Source organism: Kwoniella pini, chromosome 1, assembly GCF_000512605.2.
Source record: "Kwoniella pini CBS 10737 chromosome 1, complete sequence".
In the NCBI taxonomy this organism is placed as follows: Eukaryota; Fungi; Basidiomycota; class Tremellomycetes; order Tremellales; family Cryptococcaceae; genus Kwoniella; species Kwoniella pini.
The window spans coordinates 1,263,857-1,276,537 of record NC_091716.1 but is presented as its reverse complement, the minus strand read 5'-3'; the positions used below and the strand labels follow the sequence as shown (position 1 = coordinate 1,276,537).

The 12,681-nt window shown below is 42.3% G+C and overlaps 5 protein-coding genes across 5 annotated transcripts; 2 read left to right on the top strand and 3 right to left on the bottom strand.

Moving 5' to 3' along the window:
• Window positions 1-1,559: 1,559 nt before the first annotated feature.
• I206_100490 (uncharacterized protein) lies at window positions 1,560-2,093 on the top strand (the record flags this gene model as incomplete). Its single annotated transcript, XM_070202214.1, has 2 exons — window positions 1,560-1,641; window positions 1,714-2,093. The coding sequence occupies 2 exons, from the start codon at window positions 1,560-1,562 to the stop codon at window positions 2,091-2,093; spliced, it is 462 nt and encodes a 153-aa protein (XP_070058315.1).
• A 202-nt stretch (window positions 2,094-2,295) lies between these two features.
• I206_100489 (uncharacterized protein) lies at window positions 2,296-4,160 on the bottom strand (the record flags this gene model as incomplete). Its single annotated transcript, XM_070202213.1, has 8 exons — window positions 2,296-2,466; window positions 2,521-2,584; window positions 2,671-2,795; window positions 2,853-3,266; window positions 3,353-3,520; window positions 3,664-3,821; window positions 3,899-4,030; window positions 4,127-4,160. 8 exons carry the CDS (start codon window positions 4,158-4,160, stop codon window positions 2,296-2,298), a joined length of 1,266 nt encoding a protein of 421 aa, XP_070058314.1.
• Window positions 4,161-4,915: 755 nt separating this feature from the next.
• Window positions 4,916-6,116, top strand: I206_100488 (uncharacterized protein; the record flags this gene model as incomplete). Its single annotated transcript, XM_019152615.1, has 4 exons — window positions 4,916-5,161; window positions 5,232-5,594; window positions 5,685-5,807; window positions 5,883-6,116. 4 exons carry the CDS (start codon window positions 4,916-4,918, stop codon window positions 6,114-6,116), a joined length of 966 nt encoding a protein of 321 aa, XP_019014753.1.
• Window positions 6,117-6,321: 205 nt separating this feature from the next.
• Window positions 6,322-9,292, bottom strand: I206_100487 (uncharacterized protein; the record flags this gene model as incomplete). The annotated part of the gene is made up of 11 exons (XM_070202212.1): window positions 6,322-6,625; window positions 6,781-6,997; window positions 7,058-7,167; window positions 7,220-7,258; window positions 7,317-7,681; window positions 7,760-7,851; window positions 7,931-8,492; window positions 8,550-8,752; window positions 8,813-8,881; window positions 8,946-9,107; window positions 9,172-9,292. 11 exons carry the CDS (start codon window positions 9,290-9,292, stop codon window positions 6,322-6,324), a joined length of 2,244 nt encoding a protein of 747 aa, XP_070058313.1.
• Window positions 9,293-10,112: 820 nt separating this feature from the next.
• I206_100486 (uncharacterized protein) lies at window positions 10,113-12,371 on the bottom strand (the record flags this gene model as incomplete). Its single annotated transcript, XM_019152617.2, has 10 exons — window positions 10,113-10,286; window positions 10,355-10,585; window positions 10,683-10,760; window positions 10,822-10,923; window positions 10,982-11,034; window positions 11,095-11,321; window positions 11,394-11,574; window positions 11,635-11,655; window positions 11,727-11,990; window positions 12,146-12,371. The coding sequence occupies 10 exons, from the start codon at window positions 12,369-12,371 to the stop codon at window positions 10,113-10,115; spliced, it is 1,557 nt and encodes a 518-aa protein (XP_019014755.2).
• Between the last annotated feature and the right edge of the window lie 310 nt (window positions 12,372-12,681).

Here is a 12,681-nt window from a genome sequence, read left to right as displayed (position 1 = left end):
GGCCCATGAGCAGCGGGATCTGGTCATCGAAAACGTTCGCTTAACTCATCTGGGCAGGATTGGTCGACTCGATTTGTTCCTTTGCTTGATGACATAGACATGGATCAAGTCATGCACCTCTGTGCGTCATTGCCAAAAGGATGGGCTTGAGTTGACCTTTGATCTGACGTTGAGCAAACGAGTTAGAGGTCTGCTCGGTCAAAGGAGATTGAAGAGGCGCTGCACAGCCCTCTAGATGAACTACAAAGGTAGTTGCTCTTGCAACACGTCTGAGCTCGACCTCTAGCCTGCCCAGATACTCATATTTTTCGGCAAACCCGCAGTCAGGTAAGGTATATAATGGACCATGTCGAGGTCTTAATTTTTGAAGTTTTCATCCTTCTTTGTCATTCGTCTCTTTCCACTAAACCAAACTAGGAGTCATACAAATTGCTCCACTTACAGATTACAATATCTCTCTTACAACAACAAAATCTTGTCGATCAATATGTCTGAAAGCCAATCAGTCAGTATGAATTCATCTTACGGTGACTGGTTGATGTAGTCTCACTAACTAGAATGTACAATAGGGTCGCAGTTGTTACAATTATCTTACCGGCTGTAGTAGTAATGCAACATCATGGGACGAAAGTCCTTGTGAATCTTGTAAAGATGACCAAAGGACAAAGGAGATGAGTAGAAATGGCGGTGACGACAACGTCGCGGGCGAATCTGATTGGCCCAATGGTGCAGACGATTGGACGCTTGAGAGTCAATCAAAATAGCCAAGCACTGTACCAAGCCTTGATGATGGCGGAGAGTAACATTGGCAAATAATTTTAGGGTTTTCCCTGCTTATAGTCCTTCGTAGCTCTCACTTCCATAATTTTCTAGCGCTAATATGCTATTACATATTCTACCGTGCTCATGTCACATACTACGCATTAGAAGTATCGACTAAATTTTACACAGTCTTGCAAACCGTAGTGAAGTGGTGGTCTTGATAATATACGTCTTCCTCTTTGACTAGCATGAAAGGATCGAATTTGAACAAACGAGGGCATCATAATATGCCGGTATGTCATGTATAGTCTGACTATTTCGTCATTCCACTTGTATATCCTTTATAAAGAAGAGCATAAGCATAAAGGAAAAATGACGAACCACCTTGATTTGTCTTCCAAATCGCTAGAGAGCTATAAGGTATAAGAGCAATCTTTATTTCTTGGAAATCTGCGATTGTTCCTTATCACACCTCACAAGTACAACCACATAAGCTATACATCATGCCTGACAACTATTATAATCATAGTTATTTTGGTGAATCCAAACCTAATCAACTTACCGGGCTACCTGACGATACTACATATCTGAGTATCACTTATCCTCCATGAAAAATCACACTCATTACTTTATTGGCCTTTCGCCACTCGGCTATATCAATGATTAATGGTATTTCAATTTTTACTCAATACAACGTTATGTATAGGGATGCTCTCAGCATCAAAACGGATGTACAAATGAACACGTTACAGGATATAGCCTAAGGCCATGCTCCGACAGTCAATGCCAAAAAAGTCATGATAAATTCCAAAAACCTTTCAAGGGCAAGAGAAATGATGGTATTCCAAGACATCCTTCTCCAAACATCTTTACCGACGAGTATGGGAATGTCTCGACTGGAAGTAAGTCAGACTTGTCACGGATAGAGTCACACTAATCTCGTGATTGTAGCTGCAGCACGTTCCGAAGTGGCTACGGAATCGGTCAAAACCCAATCTGGTCTTGTATCACCAACTGTGGAAGCTGAATCCAATCTCCCGGGAGAAGATAATAAGTCTGAGCGAAATCGTATCGAAGGTTACGACAGTACTGTGACTGGAACGATCCAAGGTGTTCCTGATGACTTCAAATTCATCCCATCGGCCGCTTTGGGCGGATCCAAGCGACAGACAGGGTTCTCGCACTCAGCAATGCGTGGGTCAGACGCTGGACATCCCAGTGCTTTGAGCTCTTCTCCTACCGGTACTAGAAGATCCCCTCCACGAGCTGCGAGACCCGGAGGATCAGTCTTTGACAATGAGCGATATCAGGGCTACGAGAGGGGAGGATAGACGGGCTGGAAGGGCAGATCTAAGCTCTCAGTATTCTTCTCGCAGCGTGCTATCAATCTGTACATATATTATACGAGAGGTTATGAAATATTTTACTAGGTAGATATTGTGTATCCAAAGTGAAGCAGACGGGTAACTCTATGGTACTCCTTTTCTAGTTGGTAAATTAAAGATAGCTGCCTTATAACGCCAGAAGAGGTATTCATACATCGGCAGCTACTTTCTTTGAGCCCTTAAATCTACCGTAGAATAGATCCTCCACAAGTAATTTGCCACCTTTAGCTGCCTTCACCATAGCTCCTGGTACTTGCCAGGTACCTACAACAGGGAAAGTAAGTGTGCCGGCACCCTTCTCAGGTCCGAGAGGGATCATCTATTCGAAGATTTCAAAAATCAGTCTACTCGTGCATTGGTAGTTGGTACTCACCATAGCTGCTAGCGTGGGTCTAACGTATTTCTTCGGTGCTTTACCTTTAGCTTCGTTTGCGATACTACATGAGATGTAACGTTTCAGCTTTGCCCTTCTATTTGAGGCTTCGATTTCGAGGGCGCAACAAGAATGAGAAAGGTCACTCACTTGATTGCACATCCCTTAGCATCGTAATCAGCTCCCATACAGGTTTTCCAACCCGGAGTCGAAGAGCAATCTCCAATAGCATAGTAATTCTTGCTCAACGGAGAATTGGGAGTATCAGAGATGACCTGAGGCATATATTAATGACTTGGTAAATTGGTGCTTTATGGTAAATCCCGACTCACTCGAAGGTAATCATCAACGTCAACTAAACCAGAAATGACAGCTCCTTTATCTGCCTTTTCAACAAGCGATACATTCGGTTTATTTCCGATACTAACGAAAACGTAATCGGCTTCTAAGGTTTTACCACTTTGTAATTTGACAGTTTTAAGTCCATCTTGTAAACCAAATGCACCTGACCATTCCTCAGGTGTAGATTGACTAGCTGGGATAATGACTTTATCACTTGTAATTACGTCGATCTTCATCTCTTTGAGAACCTTTTCAAGGGTAATAGAAAGTTTAGGTAAGGTTGGTGGAGAGGAATATGAGTGAGTCTTGCCTTTGGGATCAGGAGCGTCCGCTGTGGGGTTCAAAACATGTTCTGATGAATGAACTACCGTTATGGTTTTATCAGGATGAGCGGCTCTGATTTCCTACATCCGCGATGCACCCGGATTAGCCACACCTCTCATCCACAGATCCCGAACAACACATGTCAAGATTGGTACGTTCAACTTACACCGGCAATTTCCAAACCCACGGCTCCACCACCAACAACCACTATTTTGTTTGCTTGCTTGATCTCATTTTGAGTCTTAACCAATGCATCTTCCCATCCTTGTTTTGTGGAGTCGGCAGCGGGTCTCATGGGTGAAGGTTGTTGAGCACCAGTAGCAAGGATACATTTCTGGAAGACGATTTTGTGTGAGCTAGGTACGAACACAACGTCCGAAAAGGAGGATCAAAGCATTTTGAACCATAGGTAACGTCTGTGCTCGACGAGTGGAGGAGCCGATTGATCTGTGCGAAGAAGAGCTTATCTTCACTTACGAAGAAAGGTACTTCATTCGATCCTTCGAAAGGCTTTTCCAAAACCACTGAATTTTCTTTCAACTCTACAACTTTGTTAGGTGCTATCAATCTATGAATTGAACCTGCTGGGAAGACTGTGTCCTGCGTCAAAGGGGCGGTTACTTTCTTTTCCCATCCTGCTCGATCAATCATTCGTCAGCGTATATTCAGGTCATCTGCTGCAACTGGTAGAGGGCGAATCAATTATACGCACCTGGAACGACGGCTGCTCGAAGCGCAGCGATTGGCCAAAAGGCATAATCCAACGCATCGATGAGAACAATTCGATGCGATGTAGGTAAATTTGGTGAGAGGTAATTGGCAAGCAGTTGGCCTGCAGAGGAGGCTGTGTAGCACCAATAGTTGTCAGCTATGCCCTCATTATCTTGCTAATGAGTGTTGGTGGTGAATCGATGATGGAGAAAGGAGTGTAGATACTCACCGCCAACAATAACGATATTCTTGTATTCGGACATGCTGTTTGATTTACGACTCTCGAATTAGTAGGATGAATTTCAGAACAGCAAAACTCCCAGGTAAGATACGACAGGATATATATAGGCTCTGTGATTATCAATGATACAACCAAATAGTGAAATATATAATTGATGAAATCTTCCCAGGATTATCAATCAAAATAATTATGAAAGGTAGTATGATATGGTAAAACCTATCCGATGGAGTAAGACAAATAATATGCCGTAAGGTTTTTTATATCTTGGATTTCTTAGCAAGCCAGCCATTCAGAGTCGTTCGTTGCTCACGGATTCGAATCAACCTTTGCATATAACTTCGGCGTGGACAGACTCAGGCTCGGTGATGTAGGGAGTGCACAGAAGGATTGACACAAAAAGCAGATGTTTTAGAATTTTTCAACCTGTTTCTGAGTAGTGATCGGTGTTGATCGAGAGCTACAAAACCGAACAACAGACCATTGAAACCGAGGTAAAAGGAAAATGAATAAGACATTCCGATGGAACCGTGCGCGCGTTTTAGGCTCTTTTCCGTTGGATCGACGCGAGGTTCCTTTGACAATTCATCCGAAAGTCATTACGCTAAAATTACTCTTACTAGTGTGCAGTTATGTATAATAATTTAGCCGACTCGAAATAGATAAGATTGAGTCACAATCACGGTATGACCTACCACGGAGACTAATCTTGAAAACATCCTATCATGTTCATGTTAACATCTCCAAATCAGCCTCACTATATGCAGGATATCAACAATAATGTCATCAGTATTACCTTTTTATCTCGTTAATGCTTTTGTAGTGAATTCAAACCCTCATAGCGGGAATCAAGCTGCTGTAGTGATTTTCCCAGATAAATCAGACGAAAGAGCGAATAATGATAAATGGCTCACAGCAGTAGCTAAAGATTTCAATTTTTCAGAAACAGCTTATTTAGTACCTATATCATCAAGTCAAGATGGTGAAGAAGGTGAATGGAATTTAAGGTGGTTTACACCTGAAGTAGTGGGTTTTATTTCTTATACGTCCCTTCGTTTCGAAAAAAATTGCGAAGTAAACTGAGAATGGAATGTAGGAAGTAACACTTTGTGGTCATGCAACATTAGCTTCTTCACGAATTCTTTTTTCACTTAATCCAAATTTACAAATCATAAAATTCAAAACTCGTTTCAGTGGTCAATTACTTGCAAAGCGGATTGAAGATAAAGTACAAATTACATTACCCACTTTAGATTCAAAAACATTATCTCAAGAAAATGTAATTAAGACTGATCATCAAGATGAAATTGAGAAATTAGAAAATGCATTCAATTTGAAGAATAAAGAAGATAAGATATTAGGTTCATTCGAATTGGAATTTAGTGGCCATAGGAGTTTGATTATTCAATTGAATGAAAATGTGGATATTGCAACTATCAAAGTGGATAAGAATGCTCTAGTGAGTTAATACAAATTCTTATATAGATCGTATGACCTTTGTATAATCCTACCACATTTGAGCTTATCATTTGATTCGTATCTTCATCAGGTGAAAGTGACTGGTTGTGCGGTAGTTACTCGAGTTGATAAAGCTCAATCAATAAAAACAAAACAACTACACGTGCATTCCAGAGTATTTGGTCCTGCTTTAGGTATAGATGAAGATCCAGTGGTGAGTCATCGTTCCATCATTCACCAGATTTATAAAAAGGCAGGTTCAACTTGAATTAATCGTGTTTTGTAATAGACTGGATCATCCCACGCCCATTTGACGGGTTATTACCTTTTATCTAAAGGAGCAAAATACATTCCCGAAGATTTATTGGAACAAGTTAAATCTCAAACTGAATTGACTTTAATTGGCCATCAAAGAAGTTCAAGAGGTGGTGAATTGATTTGTAAATTGGATGAAAATGATGATAAATATGTCAATTTGATTGGAAAATCACATATGTTTGGTAAAGGTACTTTGTATGCTTAGATATAATTGTTAAATCAAAATATGTATCATCACGTACTTCGTCAGGTTGTATGTATATTATCCGATTGTTACGTGACAATATAGACAAGGTAATCATAATTCCGTAAATCAACATCATTTTCACAAATTATTCAGATCGAAATGGGTCCGCTTTCCAATTTGAAGAGGTAAACTCGTAATTGTTCCCCATGATGCCCAACAAACATCATATTTTGTTCCCTTCTCCAGAATGTTGTGCTTGATGAGCGACCTGTCCACCTTGTCCACCCTGTCCAGGCGTGGGGATTGGTGTGGTATTATCGTCCCTCAATCTTTCTTCTGCTTCTCCATTATGACTTTTCGCATCCGCGGAATTGCTTGAATTCACAGGATGGGCTAAGGTATTAAAAGTGGGTGTAGATGCCGACAAAGGTGTACCACCATTTGTACTAGTAGTATTGCTTTCATTGGTTGCTTTACCAACGAACCAAGCTGGTACCCAACCTCTTTCACCTGTTTCAGAGTTGATCCTAAAAGACGAAAGCAATGAAATTCAGCTCTTAGACAGATGAGGGGTATCGCTACGAACAGATTAACTCACGTATAACTCCTGTAAGGAATAATAGAAGGAGAGAAAAGATGTTTTCGTCAGTAAGCAAAACCACAGACAGCGCGTTTGACTTACCAGTGACAATACTTCTTATAAACCCTGACCATATCTCCCTCCTTAAGACTGAGCTCCGCATCTCCTTTAGCTTCATAATCCATCAACACGTTTCCGGCGTAACTTGAAGAGATGATTGTGTGTGGAGGTAAGGGTGATAATCCAGGATACGTAGCTATTTCGCCAGATGAAGTGGGAGAAGCAAGTGAGATAGGTTGAGAAAGCTCAAGTAGGCAGCCTGGAGAAGAGTATCAGCTCATATGCCGTCCTGAAATTCAAACTGAATCCGCAGACATACCAGCTGGGACCCATCCTTGAGTTGGATCAGTAGACTTGCCAAATCCATCCGGATCTTTTTGCACTATATACCATCCTTTCGCTTTTGACAATATCGTAAACGTAGAACCACTATGCAAATCGGTAAGCTCTGTGTGGTCATTGTAGAGATGAAGCTGCTTACACCGCGACGTTGAACTCATCTTGCCTATCAGCAATATACCTGTTACCAGTTCTCATCAGCTCCTTCGCAAGCGACATTTCGTAAAAGTCAAACTCACGGGTATATCGCGACAGCATAGGTCACATTAACGATATTCCCATCCTTATCAACCATCGTACCCGCACTTTGACCAGGCTGGAGATTCATCTGAGCATTTGCGGAAGGATGTCTTGAGCTTGAGCCAGTGTCATTCGTGGGATCTTTCAATCCTGGACTGGGTAATTCTGGGAAATTGCCTCCATTAGGTGTATTGCCATTCTCATCTCTTCCTCCAGGTTGCAGCGACGTAGCTTTTGTGGGTGACACCGAGGTATCTGAAGATGGCTTGATTTTGGGTAAAACGTTGACAGAGGTGTTTGGTGGTAGGCCTAATTTCTGCGCCTGTTTTTGTTGAGCGACAGCTATAGGTGAACGGATGTCTTTCTGCAAATTCGAAGGGCGTTCTGTAAGCTCAAATGCCCATTGACAGGTAATGGGAATTGGGATCGTAGAGATACTCACGATATGCCGGAGCATGAATACCGGTCTATGTCCACTCTCTTTCAACTTCTGGAACAGCAGTAACGGTTTCTCATCGTAGCTTAGACATCGCTCTAATGTTTAAGAAAGCGGATATGAGCTTATCATCCAACATGGGGTATCACTCCTCACTCAGGACGCAGATCAACTCACCAGTGTTGTCGAAACAGATGAACAAAGCATATAATTTCCAATCGTCATTGATCTTGTATTTCTTGAGAGCAGCAGGTAATACTTTCCAACAGGGATCCTCCAACGTGACTCTAAACGATTTAGCAGCACTTCTAGCTTCGGCATTTGCCTGGGATTTAGCTCTTTCAGAAGGAGCATTTGCGTTTATTGGACTTGAACCCGAAGTCGTCGAGGAGTTTTTCGGAGCGGACAAAGTGTTTTGTTGCTGTTGTTGTTGAGAGGTCGATGGTGAGGTGACGGTATTCGTACTTGAGCTGGAGACTGGACCTGAACTCAACATTCTACTCAATGGTGGTGGCTGTATTGGATTAGGTCTTTTATCACCATCATTTTTAGCTTGAGCTAACGGTGATTCGAAAGGATATGACGAAGTCACTGTGGTAGGTGTAAAGCTATCTTGAAACGTCGGAGTATTGGATGTTTGGGGAATCACCTGGGTATGAGGTATTGCTGTTGAATTGGTCGATGAAGCGAGAGAAGAAGGGAAGATAGTAGATGCACGGCGATTGTTACGGCTTGGGCCCTTCGAGCAAAATACAAGTCTATCAGAATTTATGTGAGATGCGTCGGAATAACTTACAGCTTCACCATCTTCGCCTTCATTGCCCCTTTCCTTGAAATCTTTCCACCTCAAACTGCCTGATCTACTGACAGATGATTTCCCTTCCATACCAGGTATTCCCCGTATCTCTCCCTCCGCGGAATGAGGTAATTGTATATGATGTTCTTGAAATGCAGATAGCATCCTCACCTGCTCTCTTTCAAGGTGCTCAAGGCGTTCGTCTGGAGTGATCAAAAGTGAGACTTAGCTAACTATCGTAATCATAAAGGATGGAGACCTACGCTGTTCCATGATCAAGTCTATCAATCTATCGACATTGCTTTGCGTGACTCTTTCGTTCTCCTCAGCATCTTTAGTGAAGTACATGTTAGCTACCCGCTCAACATTCGCAGAATTTGGCGATAGAAATCTGACCTTGCGGCTTCCAATCATCTTCACCAAATTCAATACCTTGCTCTTTCTTCAGCTCCCATATAGCCCTCAACAAGTTCAGTCGATGTCCCAAACTTGTCATTCCCAAATCTTGTAGAGCGCCATGATCCATTACAGCCAGAACATCTCCCGTAATGCCATGCTCTTTGATCGGTCAGCTACTATTCGAGACCGACCTAATCTGGCTAATCATGTCTAGATGACTCACCGTAAATTACATCCTCATACTTGTTTAAGCCTAAATCAGATAGATACGATTGAACAGCAGCTTCATCCCATTCTAACAATGATAATCCTGGACTTGCAGATATAGGGGATGTCACCGACATTACGAGCGAGCTGACTTGATAGGCTGCAAGCCTGTAAAGACGAAAGTAAGGTCTAATCCGGAAACACAATCAGGGGATGTAACTGTCTATGGTGCAGCGCTTACACCTCGAAAAGTCGTCTCAGTGATAAGCGTAATTGAAGCAACAAGTTGTCGAGGTGATGACTGAGTTTAACGACGAATGTTTGAGGGATCGATGAATCTTGCTTTGTTCGATGATAACTCTTACTGATTTCGTTGATCCAAGCTTGCTTCTTCTAGCAGACTAGATACGATGTCGATCTAACTGATCCTCGCTTGAAGAAATACTATATTTGAAGCTGTTAAGTGTGGTTGTAATCCTTCTAACTCCCTCCGTATCGTATATCAACCTTCAATCCCAATTCCAAGTTGTACCTAATTTGTGCCTTATTTCTTCCTTTCAATCTTGATTCTAGATTTACAAGTATACCTCTCGTTTGTATCACCACGTTCCTATATTTACTGCTACTTAGGGCGCCTCCTCTTGGTGATATGAAAGACGATAATGAAGAATATTTGAAGAACCAAGTAGTGATTTCCACATGAAACGTAAGATTAGAATTAAGGATTAATCTTGGATTGTTTCTTTGTTTTCAATTTCAGCGAAGCGCGTCGGGCAATAGTGCGTTTTATACAATCGAAGTATCATGGATCATTCTGCAAATGTCTTCCTTTGTTTTCTAAGGGACACATATGCATGTACCAAGATGCAAAGGTGCACTTATCTATGCTATCAAATCTATAAACGTATTGCTATCGATCAAATAGGGTCGCGTCATGTGATGCGGCAGTAACGTCTACTACGATTTTCCGACTTTGTATAATCGTCTCATCTCTTCACCCATTTCCAACCTCCTTTTACCCTCCAAGTAATGCATGGCTTCTGCATAAGTCGAAGGTACGATCGTCCTTCCGATTGGCTCACTATTCTCTTTAGCCATAGTGAAGAAGAATGTATTTGTTTCCCTTCGTACCTGGAGATACACACAAACTTAGCAACGTGGACGAATCGCCATGAATTGGGAGATAAAGGAGAATTTACCCCTGTATCCACTTCTTCCACTTCAGCTCGTACCACTATATGAGCTTTAGCTTCTCCATCTGGTCCCTCGTGAGGATGTGTAGTCCTGACTACCTTTGACGACAAACGTAAAACCGCACCAATGGGTACCGGTAAGCGGAATGTGATCTGATCGAGGGATAAGAATCGCATAGGTGCTTGAGCGAATAATGCAGCATTTGTAAAACATAGCTCGCTAGGAGTAATCAGTACCTTGACGTCCGAATATGTTCTTCTCCAGACTCACAAAGCCTGCGGAGAATGGATTAGCCAAGAACGTTCTCAAGCCGATTTGTGATAATTGACTTACCAACCGCATCAAGATACCACCAAATACCTTTCCATGCAAATTTCTATCTTGAGGGAACATCAACTGTACCGTCTGAATCTATAGCAAGTCCAAGTAGACGTTAGTAGAGAGTGGTAAAATCTATTGCAGTTGTACTGACCTCCGTGTCTTGCATATGCACCACTTCTTCACCATCGACTTTCTCTTTTGTAGACACCTGCAACATAAGTTTGTGCAACTCTTCCGCTTCTTCCGAAGATGGCTACAGAGGTGAATCAGCATGTTGGTATGATTTACTTGGTAATGGACATTTCATGTACCGGTACTTTGTCCAATGCATTCATAGCGCTGGTCTTCCGCCTTTTCTGATGTTCTGCAAAACCAGCTCAGCTTCAGTATTTCAAAACATGAAAACAAGACAAAGGCGACTCACCTTCTCCAATTGCCCATAAAACCTTCTCTTCTTCGCTTTCCACTAACAATTTCGGCACTTGTCTTGCCTTGTGAGTCTTTGAGTCTCTGCAGACCATGGCAAATCTACCCAACATCAACGTCTTATATTGTCCCGGGGCCTCTTCCAATCTTCGACCTTCCATCTTCACTACTACCTCTAAAGACGATCTACCTGTCCATGTAACAAATCCCGAAAATTTCAGATCCCTACGAGTCTGTACATGAGTTCTCGCCATACCTGACAAGGGATGAGGGGGTTGGGGCGACATAAGAACTCACCTAACATTCTCCCTATTCAGCCTTCCGAACATGTCTAGCCTATCGGCACTGGCTGTAGCGAGGTATAATCCTGCTCTTGATGACATCTCGTGGAAAGCAATGGATGAATCAGTTTGATAAGATGCCCGAGGTGTTGGTAGGCAGTGTCGATATGCAACTGCTCCTGCAAGTGAATCGAGATCTATGGAAGGATTAATAGCCTTAGTCTAACATTCTCCGCGAATATGTTGTCAAGACTCACGTTCAAGTAATTTGCCCATTCCTTCAGATTCGCTCTCGTCAAGTTAGCGGATATTTTGTCATGAACTCAATCGTAAAAGTTATATGACTCACTAAACCCTCCAGAGGTATTCACATACCTTTCGTACAATTTAGCATCACTCGCTAGTGGTAAATCGAAACTCGTAAAACTTTCGCTCATATGTTTTGGTCTAAGTAATACTTCTTCACTTATAGGTTCAAGGGTCTTCGTTCCTGCATCATGAGCTGATGAATCTGTTTGCGAAGCTAAATCAGGTGAATGAGATGATAGCCATGGTGCGGGTAATGCTCGCATGACTAATGGTGAAGGATGATGAACTGGACCGAAAGCTGATTCTGTGTTAATACGAAAAGAAGATCATTTCAGATTAACTGGCTGCCGATAAACGAGAAGAAGAAATACGGGATAGACTTCCTGTCCAATGTTGGGTGCTTGAATTCCCCTTGCAGGGTGAAGAGGGATTATGGACTATGACCATGAGATAACTTACCTGCTATCGAGGCCGTCAACTTATCGATCTCATTCAACGTATATAGCTGCTGACTCGGCGTAGGCAACGGGGTGGTAAGCTGAGCGGAACCTGGTGATGATACGGAGCTATTAAAGCGAGCTCGATTGGCCCCGTTTAGTGCATTGAACGTCGCTCGACAGCGACAAATTCGAGGTGTACTGGCTTGACCGGCTCGAAGGGATGTACGGAGGATTGACGTAGACATAGTGTTCAGTGTCGGGTCAACAAGAGAGGGATTAGTCGGGAAGCTTTGGGTCACAATATGATAGTACGACAAGGTCGAAAAATCATATAAGAGTATACTATCAAGCTATATTTGTTATCTTTGAACCTCTCAGACTATTTATTATAAACAGTCTTCTGACGTATTTTATGAACTGTCGGCGGTCCGCACCGCTATCTTAGTGCCTGATGATCGGCGCTCGTCGGTATCTACTCGAAAGCCAATGCCGCTGTCATACAGACGGTACTCCGAAATTCTTTAATGGATGTGATACCTGATACTCTGACGTATA